Source organism: Bos indicus x Bos taurus, chromosome 20, assembly GCF_003369695.1.
Source record: "Bos indicus x Bos taurus breed Angus x Brahman F1 hybrid chromosome 20, Bos_hybrid_MaternalHap_v2.0, whole genome shotgun sequence".
NCBI classification, from domain to species: Eukaryota; Metazoa; Chordata; class Mammalia; order Artiodactyla; family Bovidae; genus Bos; species Bos indicus x Bos taurus.
In genome coordinates this window covers 35077125-35094326 of record NC_040095.1, presented here as the reverse complement: position 1 = coordinate 35094326, position 17202 = coordinate 35077125, and the positions used below count along the sequence as shown (strand labels likewise).

At 36.4% G+C, this 17202-nt stretch overlaps 1 protein-coding gene across 4 annotated transcripts in view; it reads right to left on the bottom strand.

Annotated features, from left to right (window-relative positions):
* FYB1 (FYN binding protein 1) overlaps positions 1-17202 on the bottom strand; it is a 181338-nt gene that overhangs the window by 28334 nt on the left and 135802 nt on the right. For all 4 annotated transcript variants that reach the window (XM_027520104.1, XM_027520102.1, XM_027520103.1 and 1 more), the window contains exons 4-9: positions 9333-9379; positions 6959-6978; positions 6479-6513; positions 5368-5488; positions 2409-2568; positions 1767-1911 (exon numbers count right to left, since the gene is read on the bottom strand). In XM_027520104.1, the coding sequence (XP_027375905.1) occupies positions 1767-1911; positions 2409-2568; positions 5368-5488; positions 6479-6513; positions 6959-6978; positions 9333-9379 (528 nt within the window). The remainder of the gene's footprint in view (positions 1-1766; positions 1912-2408; positions 2569-5367; positions 5489-6478; positions 6514-6958; positions 6979-9332; positions 9380-17202) is intronic.

Genomic DNA, 17202 nt, shown 5'->3' with positions numbered 1-17202 from the left:
TGCGACCCCATAGACACCAGCCCACCAGACTCCCCGGGTCCCTGGGATTCTCCAGGCAAGAACACTGGAGTGGGTTGCCATTTCCTTCTCCAATGCACGTAAGTGAAAAGTGAAAGTGAAGTGGAGTTCTTTAATTCCCAAATAAGAGAAATTGTGTTTTTTTTTTTTAAGATAAAAGACAAACATAAGGTACAGTGAAGTAGTTCAGTCGTGTCCAACTCTTTGCAACCCCGTGGACTACAGCGTGCTGGGCTCCTCCATTCATGGGATTTTCCAGGCAAGAACACTGGAGTGGGTTGCTGTTTCCTTCTCCAGGGGATCTCAGGCAGACTCTGCCATCTGAGCCACCAGGGAAGCCCAACATAAGGTATATATGCTGATAATATACATGGTAAGACACACTCATGTCCAGAAAATTCTGTAACTCTCAAAATACGGCCATTTGGAACTCTGACATCAAATTTGACATTTGCTAACTTCAAAGTAGGTCAAGGTGTTTCTTATTACTAAGGTCAATTTACAATCTGTAAACTCCAGTGCATACATGGCATGTTTTGATATGTATTACATAATTTATGATCATAATATGTTAAGACAGCATTGCTATCAGTCATTTTAGAATGATGAACTGCCAGAAAGCAATATAAGTTTAACTGATGCCATAAGCTCAAGACCATAAAGGGAAATTTAATTCTTAATATGTTTCATAACTATTAGTATTAATAAATATTAATATATTTCTATTTTGATATTTTTACATTTTTAGAATGCTTAATAATAAAAACATTTTTTACTTTGAAATTTGAGTTATAAAGAATGCAGACACATTTTTTTCTCAAATGAAGATCTTGCATAGGTCATGTGGGGAGGTTTCCCTGTTTCACAAAGTGGGAATAGAAAAATGAGGATTCTTCACTGGGTTGGAGATTTTTCTTCTCCTTTTCCTTCAATTTAAAGGGATTATGGCTCTACAAGGAAAGGGAGATATTGGAGGAAAGAAGGAATGAAAGGAGAGCAGAAAAGGAAGAAAAAGAAAGAACAAGGAAGATCAGAGCTAGGAGAAAGAGACAGAAGAGGAGGCACTATAAAGGGAGCTGGAGACTGAGAAGGAAGAGAAGGAAAGTATGAGACAGAAGTTTGCCCTCCCCTTTGATTCCCCTAGAAAGGATGTCTTGATCTGTCCCTCTGCCCCAGAAAGATGGTCCTGTAATTTTTCCAGGGAAGGTCACAAGGTCCAATGGAAAGTTGAACCCCTAGTTGATTGCTAGGGATCATAGTGGATTCAGCTTTTACATTTTTACTCTTAAAGAGCAAAGTTGTCATAAAAAAGCATTTCTATTTGTTATACTTTCAAATAACAATGACAAATATATTTAGACTCAGATTTCAGAGAAAAATATCTTATACTTTTAGAGCTAACTTTTATATCTCATGCTTCATATTTTACAAAGTCATACGTATTCTAGGCATATCCTTAAAGTCAAATCAGAATGAATGTTGCAAAACAGTATTTGGGATTGACAACACATCTGCCAGTGGCCCATTACATTTCAAGCAGTATTTAACACAAATAGCCAAAGAGTAAAATGAAAGACTATAGAGTTTCAAATGAGTTATCATCCATATTGAAGTGATTGTAAACGGTAATTTAATTTAGTGATAGAAAGTAGTAGGAAATTAGGAAAGTAAAATTCTAGCATCTTAAAACCCACAATCTCTGACAAAGAGATAGTTTCATTTGCTTTCCGATTTGTTTTTACATATACCTGCTAACATTTTCCTGCTCTGCAACGTCATCATACACTTCCTGGTCATCTTCCAAAAGTCTTGTTGAAAGAGCACTGAGACAGCCTTTTTTCCGTTTCAAGGAGTCATAGTCAATCTCTACAGCTGTTGTTTTAATATAGCCATCTACCAAAAGGGGAACAATTTATGTTCAGATGACTGTAGTTTAAATATCATAGAGTTGTAAACAAATATCGATTGTACACTTTCTTTTTAAATTTTCCCTTTATTTCTTTGCTTGCAATTCTGACTTAAAGACTTGTTGACACATGCTTCACTGTGCTTTGTCCAAGTCTCATGATGTTGTGCTTTGGGGTAAGTCTAGAGTCTGTTTTCAAGGCTCTAAAGTGATTCAGAAGAAATATTTTTGCTTTTTAACATCAATGAAGAACCTAATACTCTTTGCTCTTCCTTGGGATATTATATTTACATTTTTTCCCAACTAAAAATATTGCACAAATGAGGTGAAGATGGAGCTATGCTTGTCATTTAAAATCTTCCTATTTTTGTCTACTCTGTAACATACTCCCAACTTAATGCTTATGACTAGCTTTGGAAGAATTTTCACATTAAGATTGGCTCAAAAGAAAACACTTTGAAGTCTTAGAAAAATATGCACTCACATGACCCCCTGGCTGTTCTGCCCAGCCATTTTCCTTCAGGGTTGTCTGTGATACGAATTATTTCAATATTCTCTCCTTGCTTGAAGCTCAGTTCATTCTTTCCTCCTTTGACATCACAGCAAGCTTTTGCTTGATGGATGACTTGAATAGGGCCTGTTAGCTGCAAAGAGGGGAAAAAAAATCACAACCAGCTTCTTACTATTCAGGAAATCTTTAAGGAATGCAGTTTTGAAAGACTAGGTCCACTACTTGCTAACCTGTTTGTTACCAACATTTACAGGTTTGAACTAGAAGTTGAGGGTGAATGTTATTTCTGGTGAGGGTTCCTATAGGAGGGGTTAGGGGAAAATTGCAGAGGTCAGACAGAACCAGCAAAAATAGGTAAGCACGTGTCGGGCGGCCAGGAGAGAATGGCAGTGATCTGTTGACCTCGGGAACTCTGGAAGATGGTTCGATGCACGATACTGGATGCTTGGGGCTAGTGCACTGGGACGACCCAGAGGGATGGTATGGGGAAGGAGGAGGGAGGAGGGTTCAGGATGGGGAACATATGTATACCTGTGGCAGATTCATTTTGATATTTGGCAAAACTAATACAATTATGTAAAATTTAAAAATAAAATAAAATTTAAAAAAAAAAAGAAAAGAATTATCAGTCCAGAAAAAAAAAAATGAAGAGGAAGTGACTGAAAATCAAACACCACTTATGTATGCGACATGCTGGGTGCTATGTGTTTTTATGGGGTATACTGGTGTTCTGCTTACTAGACAGAGGTTATTTCCCTCTCTGCTTTGTGCAATTATTCTGATGGTTCTCTGCAGGCTTACAATAGCAAGAGAGAGAAGGGTTAGTAGTGGTGGTAGGTTGTACTTGTGAGAAAAACATATTCTTTCCTTTTTTTTGACTTCATGGTACTTGCTACCTATAAACTTGGAGTAGACATTACCTGCTATAAACAAGATAACAGTTTAGAAATAGCATTGTGAATTAAAAAAAAATAGCAAACCAATATTATGTGATGTTTTTATAATTAATATCCTGAAGAGTACAGTGGTTTCTTGACAGCAGAGGAGTAATGTAGTTTAGAGCTCGTGAATCCTTAACTCCTAATTTCCTAATCTTTTGTCTTTTCAACAGAATTTCTTGAATCTTTTGATATGCAAATATGCATCATGATTTTTGAGGAGGCTCTACTTTATTTATTGAACTTGTGATGTGATGAATTGTGAGACACCATCATTAATTATATACTACCAAGAAAGTAAACTAGCTTGATTTAAACTTTGATGTGCCAACAATGTTACAATGCATCCTAATTTCAGAATTTTAAAATGTGAAATATTTTGTCATAGAATTAATGAAATGTGGAACTGTATAACAGTTCTCACATTTATTTATTTAATTTGAACATCTATTAACAATTTTGTGGAAGGAATATAGCGTGTGAAGTCCTAGTCTTGACAAATGTTTGAGTTCATGTTTGGTGGTGTGATTTCATATCATATCTTTTTCTTACTAACAAATATTATTTGAATAAATGAGTGAAACCATCCAAAACTGGCTTCTCCAAAAAAAAAAAAAAAAGCCCACAGGGAAAGCTTCACATAATTCCTTCAAAACTATAAACAATCTCTTCATAAAAAGTATGTTATAAAGATTTTCATTTAAGAAATTAATTTTCCATGTTTTCCCTTCTTTGGTAGCCATACATTCTGTATGAGTAAAATATTTTAATAGTCATATTGCAATCTTACTTTTGCTTATATATAGTAAGCAAAATTGAATGACAGCCTATAATAGACACCATGTATTATTTTATTTAATCCCATAACAAACTTTCAAGAGAAATGTCATCTACTCACTTTAAAAATAAGAATCTGAGGTTCAGAGAAGTTTAGCAATATGTCCCCTATTATATAACTCACAAATGCAACTGGAATTTGAATCCACATCTGTCCAACTGACTCTAAGTTTTACATTTTCCCTGTGCCCGCTGTTGCATCTTTGTTTCACTACAGTCAATAGACTGGGAAATTATATATAAGCCAGACTTTTATAATTCAAACCATATATTAATGTTCTGGAGGAACTAAATATTTAAAGGAAACTTGATATGAATCCTTTTCAAAGTGAAGAATAGTTTTGTGACTAGATAATCACTCTAAATATAGCTGACATACCAGACCCATACCAGATGGGCCGTGTCGTCAAAGCCTAGCCAAGAAAGTATAGCCTACAAGTATAGTGGTAGTGGTGGTAGTCATAGGAGTCATCCAGTTAGAATGAAAGATCAGCGAAGACAGAGGTCAGTGAGGAAGAAGGAGAAACAGAAGGTATGAGAAGTCAGCATGTACATAGGCTTAAAGTAAAGGCACAGATGTGAGTCAGGTCTAGACAGCATCAGGCAGGGTAGCTCACGGAGTTTTATTGAGACAGGTCTGCTTAATCCAGAGACATTTCTGTCCCATGCACCATGATAATACATTCCACAGGGATATGTATGTGTGTAGTCCTGAGCCCATATTATGAGTAGGTTAATACTCATGTCCGACTCTTCGTGACCCCTCAGACTGTAGCCCATCAGGCTCCTCAGTCCATGAAATTTTCCAGGTACAATGAAATGCATAACGAGGAAGAGTCAGAATGGATTTGAGTAACTGAGTATTCATTCACCCAACGGACATAAAATTTCCTGAGCTCCCACCAGATTTTGTTTAGATTTTATCCAAATTATAAGCCACATATTTTATTTGGATTTTATTGTATTGCATTTTTAGTGCATGGATAATGGAGTGTAGTAGACAAAAACATTACTGTTATGAAGGAAGTTACTCTTTAGAAAACAGTGATTAAGTAGTTGTCCAACCATGTAAGGTTTCAAAAAATGGTGCCCCTTTTGTGTGAAAGTTATAAAAAGAGACGTTACTCTTTTTCACCCGTCAGCAAGCAAGCTCTTACTTTAAATTTCTTCTTTATTTCTTGTTCTTTCTTTTCTCTCTCTTTCTGTTCTTTTTTCTCCAGCTCTAATCTCTTCTTTTCCTCCTTTTCCCTTTTCTTCTCTTTTTCTTTGGATGTGTCTCTGTGAATAAATATTTTGTTGTTTCAGAACCTGCAGGCATTTATGTGTTAGGGCTCACTATTTAGAGTGGTTCCTACCCCAAACAGAAGATAGTATGTGGAATAGAGGTGAAGGTACAAAGCTAAGTCTTGTCAAAATTCCTGGGTGTGTGAGACTGTTTTTAAAACCTGCAGGAGGCATTCAAAGGAGGATGCCTTCCAAAGGCCCTGCTACCTTTATAACCCCTGAGGGCAAGTGGAAGGCATTGTTATAAAGGTTCTTGCGGCCTGTCAGCATGAATACAATTAAACCCACCCCCGACCCCCAACTCTCTCTCTCAAGAGTACACTCACTGGTATAAGTTCACATACACGGATTCACTTTACTCATAGGTACAAATCTTCATTTAGAAACTTTACTCAGAATTAGCTGAATTCTGGGTAGGGAAGATTAACATATGTGAATCAACTAAAGATAAAATAAGAGAACATGCTCATTTTTATTTTCACTCATTTGCTAAGAAATTTCTTAATCCTGGGCTACCCAGAAACCCATTTGGGAACTCTTTTTAACATTTTTCTTCTTAAGCAGGTTAAAACTTTGGCATCTGGTGCTGTGTTAAATCATCTCTCAGAGCTGAATTTTGAGGTAAAGTACTGCCTAGGTGAGCACATTGTAATATATACACAAATTCATTTGCCCAAAGACACACTGAGAGCAAGAAATACAGATTCCTGGCTCTGTAATTCCCTGCCTGTGGGCTGTCTAGTGGGTTGCAGGACTCTGACCTCTCACACAATGGCATTTTAACAGAGTCCTCTGTAAAATCCTTAGACAAGAAAGGAATCTTTAGTCCTTTGTATTGAAATAAAGGTTATCATTATATGCCCGTCACTTGAACAGTTGAACTTTCCCCCTCCTAGTATTGAATATCCATTCATTCTCCCTCATATAAATTATTATATTCATCTTAGAAGAAAAATATCATGGTAAAAAAAATGTTGCTCATACATGTCTTCATATGTTTCTCCTTCACTCTCTTGTTCCTGTCAAGAAAAACATTAATAATGATTAATTGCAATTATTCAATAAGGGAACAAATATATACTACATTGCTCAAATACTCAGTAAAACAAACATAAATTTGTGTGTACATTTGGCATGTTTTTTTTTTTTTTTTTTTTTCTTTTTGGAGACAGACTGGGAAAGGAAGCACAGAAAGATTTCATTTTATATCCTGCTATGTAATTCAGATTTGTAGCCAGACTTCAGTTTCTGTTTAGTATAACAAAATTACTGAGTCAGTGAAATGACTGGTGTTTAATGTCTCAAGCATTTCAGGTGAAATAAGATTGCAAATGGAAAAATATTACCATTATTCTTAAGAGTTTTCATTTGTTGGTTTATGTCAGTAGAAAATAAATCACAGCAATTGTTACATATTCTAGTTACAGCAATATAATATGAGAAGAATAAAAAAGAGAAACTAACCTCATCTAGATTTCCAGTACCTGAAGTGTTTTAAAAAAAGGGATAGTAATTAAGAAGTGCTTTAATAGAGGATTGTTAGATGTAACATAATACTCAAAACAGTTCATAATGTTAACAGAATCTATACTTTACCAAAGGTTTAGAAGTACAGAATAGAATATGTGGTTAAGATCCTTACTATGACTTTTCCAAACCTTGTAACTTATTATAAAATCATTTCATTAGCTTTCATAAAATAATACAAAAGTGAAAAAAACTGAAGACACTCTTTTCTCTTTATGAATGGACGCTGAAAGCATCCACATTTGGTTTTGTGGGCTTGTGTGGAACACAGGCTTTACCAGAAAGTCACAAGTTCACACTTTTTGACTCATTTGTTCCCAAGGATTTGCTTTCATGTATCAAACAAATCAAGTTAATTAGATTTTTTAAAAGATATTTTACTGCTCAAGTGTTTAATAATATCAACAAATTTTCAGGTATTAAGACATCATCTAAAACAATAACAATAAAAACCATGTGGAACTGATACATGAATTAATAGACCAGTAGAATAGAACGGAGAGCTCAGAGACAGATAAAATTTACATACACACAAATAGGAACACACATTTGTTGTTGTTCACTTTCTAAGTCTTGTCTGACTCTTGCACCCCCAGGGACTGTAGCCTGTCTGTGAGATTTCCCAGGCAAGGATACTGGAGTGGGTTGCCATTTCCTTCTCCAGGGGATCTTCCTGACCCAGAGGTCAAACCCAGGAACATTATGTACACACAAACACACCTATGTATGAAAAGACACAAACACACCAATAGAGTTAATATAGTAAATGTGGTATTATAAATTAATGAGAAAAGGGTGAATTTCAGAGTATCATAATGGGAAAACTGACTTTGTATATGAGAAAAAAACTCTAGGTTTCTACTAATTCCTCAAAAGTGGACTGCAAACAATCAAAGACCTAACTATAAAGGATAAAGTTCATAGAAGAAAATAGAATATAATAGTTTTATTTCCTAAGGTTAGGAATTCTTAAATAAAACTTTAAAAGTACAAATTACAAAGTAAGTATTAATAAATTTGATTATATCAAAACATATTTATGTTCAATGAAGGACGGTATGGACTAAGTTAATAGACAATGGACAGAATGAGAGAAGATATTTGCAATCCCTACAACTGCTGCTGCTGCTGCTAAGTTGCTTCAGTCGTGTCCGACTCTATGCGACCCCATAGATGGCAGCCCACCAGGCTCCCCCATCCCTGGGATTCTCCAGGCAAGAACACTGGAGTGGGTTGCCATTTCCTTCTCCAGTGCATGAAAGTGAAAAGTGAAAGTGAAGTCGCTCAGTTGTGTCCGACTCTTAGTGACCCCATGGACTGCAGCCTACCAGGCTCCTCCGTCCATGGGATTTTCCAGGCAAGATTACTGGAGTGGGGTGCCATTGCCTTCTCCACCCTACAACTGACATGTTATTAATATTTGGAATACAAAGGAACTCTTGCAAGTCATCCAGAAAAGGATACCAACCCCAAGAAAAAAATGGTCAAGGAATTGGAAGTAGCAACTTACAGAAGAGAAAATCACAAAGGCTAATAAACAAATCAGGGTTTTGAACTCAATAGTAAGCTGAGATATGAAATTGAAACAAGACATTTTATACACACAAGATTGGAAACAACTGGAAACAACAGCTGCCTCTGCACTGGTGAAAGGCAAGCATTTTGGAATCTTCATGCCCTGGGATGGGACTACACACAGATGCCTTTCTTCTGGAAAGTACTCCAGTACTACTCAATCAAAATGAATATGTCATAGCTTACAAGCAGTCACTCTACTCCTTGATACACATCTTAAAGGAAGGCTCTCAGAGGTTCACATGGGGATATGGACAAGAAGGTGCATTGAACTATTAATATCATTTTCAGTAATAGTGAGTTGGAGGTGCTCCATGGTATGCTCCATAGGATGCATACCATGGAGAGCTGTGCAGTAGTTAACAGAAATAAATTAAATATACTTATATTCACGATAAGCCTCACAAAACACATTAGTCTGAGTGTAAAAAAAGGACCAGAATGAGCTATAATATACTGTTCATGCAAATTGAAATATATACATATACACATACAACAATATACAATGAATGTGTACAAAATTACATATACACACTAAGTGCATTAAAATATTTTACTCTGGTGAAAGAAGGAAGGAAAGAGAGTGGGTCGTGAAGAGAAAAGGGAATAAATAAGTAAAACAAGAGGACTTGCATGCACTAATGATGATAATGACTCACTAATGACCCTATGAGAATAATTAACTCTAACTTTCATATCTGAGGGAACAAAAAATAAAACATCATTTGCCTCTTACCATCAGAGTGCATGACACTGTCTTGATTTTCTTCATTTACAGGGCCTCTGAAAACAAGAGAGAGGAAAAAGTGAAAAAGGGATACGTAGATGCTCCTCTTACAATGAAAAAGAAAAAAAAAAGAAAAGGATTATTTAAAAATAACTCTTGGGCTTCCCTGGTGGTCCAGTGGTTGGGAATCTGGCAGGGGACACATGTTTGGTCTGGGAAGATCCCACATGTTGCGGGCAACTAAGCCTGTGTGCCACAACTGCTGAAGCCATGCTCCGCAACAAGAGAAACCCCCACCGCGAGAAGCCCATGCACTGCACTGGAGAGCCGCCTCCACTCGCCACAGCCAGAGAAAGGCTGCAAGCTGCGACAAAGACCCAGTGCAGCCAGTAATAATAAGAAAATTTAAAAATAAGATAAAAATAACTCTTTTCTCTTTCATATCTACTCTGATTTAAAACTTCAGAAGTCAGTAGAACAGGTTTTAGCTTTGTACTGACGCTGCTACTGCTACCAAAAAAGTGGAGAATTGGGGAACTTGTGTCCAGCACTGTCCATTCAAAGTGAGCACCTACAATTAATCCATAGTTTCAGGGCAGTAATATGTTTTCCCGTTAAAAATGACAGTATATCAATAAGTCAATTCTGAGTTCTGAAGGCAGATAATTGGCTGTACGGTATAGATTTCAAAGGCTATTAGTTTCAATCCTGGCTCCTCCCCCCCTTTCTAGGTATTCTCTACCTGACTTTGCTTCCATCAGTTGTGGCTTGGACTCCAAGGTGCTTCATTTCAAACCACTTCACTCCAACTACTCATAACAGTTATCAATACCTGGGCCCCACGAATCCCTAATGATTTATGGAACCATCTATATTTTCTATTTCTATTCTTGGGTTGATCAGCATAACTGGGGAAAATTGCCATCTTACTGATTTGGGAGATTACAAATAATTGACATTCAGTCTCAGCTGCACTCCCAACACTATCCTATAATCTCATTACACATTTTTCCTAGTTGATCTTCTCTTCACTTCTTCCCTTAAATCTCCTATTTCTCTCCTTTTCTTTATCATTAGATGATTTTGTTTCTTATTTCACTATTTAGCTGTTATTGGGAGTGAACTCTCTTAAGAAAATACACTCCTTTTACTTCCAAGCTTATCTACAATTACACCCATCCTTACATCTCCTGACCAAAGTTCTTTTCATCTGTGTTCTGAATGCTATCTGAATGATCAGTTATTTCATTCCTTTTATTCCTTTTCTTCTGTGTGTCATCATATCATTTATTTACTATTATTGTTTTTCTTCCACTCCCATCCCTAAATGTCTCACTATAGTAAGTCCTCTACAAACAAATCTTCAAGTTGCAAGCTTTCAAAGATGCAAATGTGTGTATGTGTTTGCATATCCAACTACGTCAGGAGTAAGTGAAATTGCAGCTTGCCCTCTGTCTCCTATTGCTGATGATCCTTCAGCTCTGCTATCTCCCACCTCTTCTCTCTCCCCCAATTAGTATCTCTTCTTGCCTGTTCACTCAATATCAGCCCCTGTATGCCAGCTATTGTAATGTTCTAGTGTATTTTGAAGATACTGTACCGTAAGAGTAAAAATATTTTCTTTACTTTTTTTGGGTTTGTTTTTTATGTATTATTTGAAAAATACTATAAACCTATTACAGTACAGTACTATATAGCCCATTGTGTTAGTTGGGTACCAAGGCTTGTAGTTACAGCCTAAGCAGTACTTACAACCTAGGTTAGAACAAATGAACTTATGAGCTTCCTCTCGGAATGGACCTTGTTCATATGTAAGGGACTTATTGTACTGTTTCCTCCCTCAGCCCAAGTTACTCTCATTCATAATTTCTCTTCGCCTTTCTAAATTCTACATATCACCACAAGAACATCTTCCTCTTCCCAGTCCAAGTAGGAAAAACTGTCCGTACTCACTTTACTGGCTCTCCTCCGCTTTGTCTCATCATTGACTGCAATCTAAGTTCCTTCGCTAATCCTTCACTGAAACTACTCTTAAAAGGCTTAATTACTGAATCCACTAAACACGTCTCAGCCTGCACCTTCCTGTTGCTTTGTGGCCCTTAACACCATATTGGCTATTTTGCCTTCCTGGAGCTTCTTTTGGTTCCGTGAGAAATCTCTTAAAGCTCGTGTCTTGTCTCTCTGGTCTCAATCCCACAATTTTCTTTGTGGATTAGTTTCCTCTGACTTCTCTTTTAAGTGATGGCGTTCTTCTGTGTCCTTGTCTTGGTTTCTGCATTTTTTCCCTTCTACCTTTGCCCCAGATGGTCTTACATTCTCACATGCTTCCTCACCTTCACAAAGTATCTTAATGTTGGTGACTTTACACTGAAATCTCAAGCCCATAGAGAATCTCATATTCTTTGTTTCAGACACATCTATCTATCATCTGCCTATCTATATATTCATCTTTCTGTGTTTGTATGTCCCACTGATGGCTCTATATTAACATCCCTGAAGTTGAGGTTTTCCTTTCTCATTTCAGCCTAAATCTGTTTTTCCTACTCAGTTTCTTACCTTGGTGTATTGCACCACAAATTCACTTCACCACCCAAGCCTCACTCAAAAAGTGAGAGCCGTTATTTCTCACTCTTTTACAGTGCTATGTGAAATTAATCAAGTTCTGTCAGTTCTACATATTTAATGTCTCCTGTAATACACTTCCCCTTCCATCTCTCTCCCCTGTCCTGCTAGACACAAGAGCAGGATTCTACCATCACTAGTGTGGACCCCTGCAGTGGCCTTCTGGATGGTCTTCTAGTAATGAGAATTGTGCTTCATCTTTTCTACCCTTAAAGTCCCTTCTTTATGCAGCTGCCAAAGTGATCTTTCTTATGTGAAATTAATAGCATTTGAAGAATGTGAACAGGAAGAGCCTTGCTATCACTAAGGCCATAAAAAGGGTTTAGTGGATATCCTTGTGACTCTGGAAGAAATACCTTAGATACATATGTGTAGTCATAAACTTTTATCTAATAAATTCACTTAAAAAATTGAACATTTAAAAATTAACATATATGCATAGCTTACTATCTAGGTAAGTATGAACGTCCAGTGAGATTGATCATGACATGACACTTGTTTTTCTTACTTGGCCTTTTTAGATCTTAGAAGATTCAGAATTAAATACAGAAAGGATGAAGTAATTCAAACCCGTGATACAAAAATCTGTGAAGTAAATTTTCTAATCATTGAGACAATAATGTATGTTCAATATTTTAAGTGTTTGTTATGTTTAAGAAATTTGTTACATTAGATATTTGTGAGTTAGGCTTATTATTTTAGTGAAAAAGTAAGGACTCTTAAGTGTTGAATGTCTATGATTGCTGGCCTCACAAAACAGAATCAGCTAAAACTATGAGCTCCTGATTAAAAAAATCCACCATCACCTAGGAAGGAGTCCTACATCTTACCTAAACAAAGAAAGAAACACATTTAGAAAATAGAACGAAATTTGATCAAGCGCTTGTCTATATCCAACAGCCAGTTCACAGAGGAATGGGGAACACACAAGCTTACTATAAGGAAGCGATCAGCACAGTGTAGACTGTGGGCAACTATAATGCCCACCAACAACTTGATGTATTCAACAAATGAACTACAATAAGTAAAACGAAAGTAATACAAGAGGAACCTATAGCTTGAAAGAGAATTGCAAGACATATAAGCCACAGACTTTGCTCGGATTCTTACTCAAACAAACAAAAAAACCCACACAGGATTTAAGAGACAACTGAATAGTGGCTTGATGTTTTCTATTAATAGAAAGGGTCTATTTTTAGGAATACCTACTCAAATATTTATGAATGTAATTATATGATGTTTGATATTAGTTTCAAAATAATACGAGACGAGGGAAGTGGGTAGTGTATAGATAAAACAAGATTGGTAGTGAGCTTATAATTGTTGAAGTTGGGGAGGGGTATATGGGTACTCATTATATTATTCTCCTTGCCTCTTATATGCTTAACATTTTAAAAAATAAATGTTTCTTTAAAAGTATCTGAAAAATCCAATTGTAAATGCAATTGGATTATTTAAAGGACCCGGATATGATTTAATAGATTTATGAGTTGTTTACAAATTCTTGAGAGGGTTTTGTTGAGTAAAGTTATGAAATTTGTTCAGTCAGGCATCAGAAATCCTTAAAAATAAAATTCAGTATGTAAATTCATACATGCAATGTCAAACATGTAAACGAGTTTAATTACTTAAGTTTATTATGAGCATAAGTATTGATATGAAAGAATTTAGTCTGAGTTGTCCAATCATTGATCAAAGATCCCCCTGAAAATAATCATTTTCATTGAAATAAAAATTACTGGGTGTATAAATAGCATAGCAAATTATGTGAATTTAAGTACTTAAAATAAATTAGGCCTTTGCACTATTAACTTTAGTAAATTGAGTATTAATTAAAAGCATAAGATGTAAAGCACCTCAGACATCAAAATACATTGACATTCTATAGAATGAAGTCTGTTGTCCTTTTCATAGTGTGCAGTTCCTTAAGATCAGCCCTGCTCTTTTACAGTTTTATTTTTCATATTTCCTCTTCTTACATCATCTTCTTTTCAGATATTAACACTGAATTCACGTATTCTCTAAAGACTGGTTTCTTGTTCCTCCATGCCTAGCCCACACTATTGGCCTTCTCTGGAGCTCTGGAGTAATCCTCCCTTCTCATCATCCCCTGTGGAGGCCCTCCTTAATCTTTAAGATTCTCCTTAAACGCTCCCTCCTCTGTGAAGTTATCTCAACTCTCCCAAGCTCATGCAGTTGCTACTTCCATATGTCACACATTGCTCACTACAGAGACTATTCTGGATTACTATAATTATACAGCAATTACTTGTAGGTCTCTATTCCTTCACTTCATTTCACTTCATTCCTACTATGAGACCATCAGCCCTTGGTATGATGAGATTACGTCTTTGTTGGTTAATTATTATGACTGTCATTTTCAGGAAACTGTTAGAATAATTCTTGTCAGGTATAGGACTTTTGACTAAATTAATGCTGTCTTAGTAACACTAAGAAACTAGCATTTATTACTAAAGCAAACTGTTTATTATTTTTGAAAATAATATTAAGTTAAAAAGACTACTGGACTTGCAGTTAACTTCCTGAAACACACGGAAGAGTAACAAATATTTGCAAAATGAAGATCTGTGTAGCATGCTCATACATATCTACTTACACTTATGCAAACCATTTATTACTTGTAGATAATGTTTGCATGCGTGCATATATTCAGGGACCCAACATTATAGCATCTAAATTTTAGTTTTATATAGGTCTGAATTCAACACAAATAGAACAGCAAAATATTCTAAGTATGAAATAATGTTAAGAATAGGAATAACAGTGAAGAATAAAAGGAAGAAAGATGAGGGGGAGGAGGAGGTGAGTGTCATGGATAGACCCAGATCAAACTGTAAGGAAAAAAAAAAAGTGTCACAGGCATTGAGAAAAGCCAAACAGAGAGAAACAGACAATCAATGAAACGAGTCACAACCCAAGTCCTAGAAAATGAAGCAGAGGGGGTGGGTGAAAAAGAAAAGGAGGCTTATCATTTGTTACAGTAAGGACATCTATTCAAGAAGGTCTTTCACTATAGTTCTTTGTTTTTCTACTTTAGCCTACAGAATTAAAAAAGAAAAGCAAAATTAATTTAATGTTATGACTGTCATGCTCAGAAAGCTATTAGAGCTCTATATCCTGACTTTTAAAGATGGGAAGCTATTGACCTTTATACCTTATTTGCCATTCATGACCTTTATTCTGTGACTTTAGCATTTGTCAGTTTGATTCTTAAAGACAGAGGAAATCTAAGTGACACTCTGTCCCATGCCTGCCCTCACTGAAAATGAAATCCAGTGAATTTTTCTCTGGAACACGTCTTCCTGTATTTAACGCATGAGAAATTATACAATTATGATGACTTGTTTAAGCCAATGGACTTAGGTAAGTCTGTCTGGGAGTGCATGACTGATATGGCAAGTCTCAAATTCCAGAAAATGTTAAATATTTCTAACTAATAAAAAAGGTTACAATGGTGAATTCTTACATTTCCTCTAATTTTAGAGCCAGAAAAATCTTACACTAAGAATGATCCCAAAGTAAGATCTGGTTAAACTTTTTCAACCATAGTAATTTCCATTATTTCTTATTTCTTATTACTTCACTTTTCCTGTCTCATTACTATTAACAACCATGTAATTTGCTTTGTATACTAAAATATTCAACTATTGGTTCTATATTCATATGAATAATCAGTTACATTGTTAAAATTATAATTAATATTTTAAAGTGGCACCAAGAAATATGGTACCCTAAAGAAGTTGATTTGAACACTGAAAATGATAAACGAGCTCTTCTGACCCATTTCAGTTCCTCTACAAACATCTGAATAAAATAGAAAATGGAGCTAGCTGCTTTTTGACCACTAGGTGGGGAAACAATACAATTTAAAATGCAGTATAACCTTGGCTTCAACTACTTTCTTTTAAAATATGTTTATTATTTTAAATTCTCACCTGCCTCCAATTCTTTACATTCTTAAGGAAAATTCTGACCTGAACAATATAATTACAAGTGACTTCTGGGAAGTAGGCAGGTAATAATGGCATGTATTCTGAAATTCTTTCTTTGATCCACATTAGTTCTTTTCCCTGCCTTAAGCAACACAGACTCTACACCCTGGGGGATATGTGAACCTTATCAGTCATTTATGCCTCTTGGGAGCCAGTCCCTCACCTAAGCACTGGTTCTTTTTCTAATCCTTGGTTCTAGGAATGCACTTCCTCTGTGATCCTAAGTGTCTGACTTGAAGCATGGAGTATACTTCCACGACAAACATATATTTATAACTCAGAACTCCCTTCCAGCTCTTCACTTCTTACACCTAATTGCCTCCTCAACATCTCTGCCTGCACGCACACCACAAGCTTTGCACAGCTGTGCTGTCCTGATTTTCCCCACTCCCAAACTTACTCACCTTCAGCCAATCTCATTCAGTTATGGACACATCATTCCTGGAGTTACTCAGGCTCAGAACCTTGGAGTCACCCTGGATCTTCTTTTCCTTTCATACCCTAAGTCCAAATTCTGTGGTCTCTACCTTCAAAGTACATCCAGAATCTGGACCCCTGTCATCATCTCCACTGCACCATCATGGTTAGAATATCTTGCCTGCATTTCGGTAGGATCTGCCTAACTGGTTTTCCTTCTTCAACATTTGCCTACTACCTCTTTTCAGACAGCAATTAAGGCAATACTCACAAAATGTGAGCCCGAAAACATCACTGCTCCACTCAAGCTCTTCAGCATTTCCCATGTCACTTAGGATAAGAGCCATCATCTCTATCACGACCTGCAGGGTCTGCATGAGTCTGTCTCTACTACACTTTCCATCTACTCCAGCCTCAGTTACCTCTTTCCGAGTCCCTAGACACTCGAGGACTTTGTCCTGTCTGTCCTCTCTGACTAGACTAGAATGGTCTTCCTCCAGATATCTGCATGCTTTAACGCCTTTACTGCCTTGAGTCTTTTCTCAAGTATAACTTCCTATAAGGCGAGCAACCCTCATCTCTCCTTTTAAAGTTGCAACACACTGTCCCCAGCCGTCACACTACACCACCTAACCTGCTCTACTTTATCCCACATCACTTGATATTTGCTAACATTCTATATCCTTTACTAGTTTCTTATTTTTTCCCTTATGACTCTTGCCCCCTGCTTTCTGTGAGCAGGGATCTTTATTTTGTTCACTGATATTTCCTGAACTTCTATTACAAAGGCACAAAGTGGTGCCTCACAAAATAATTACTAGAAGGAC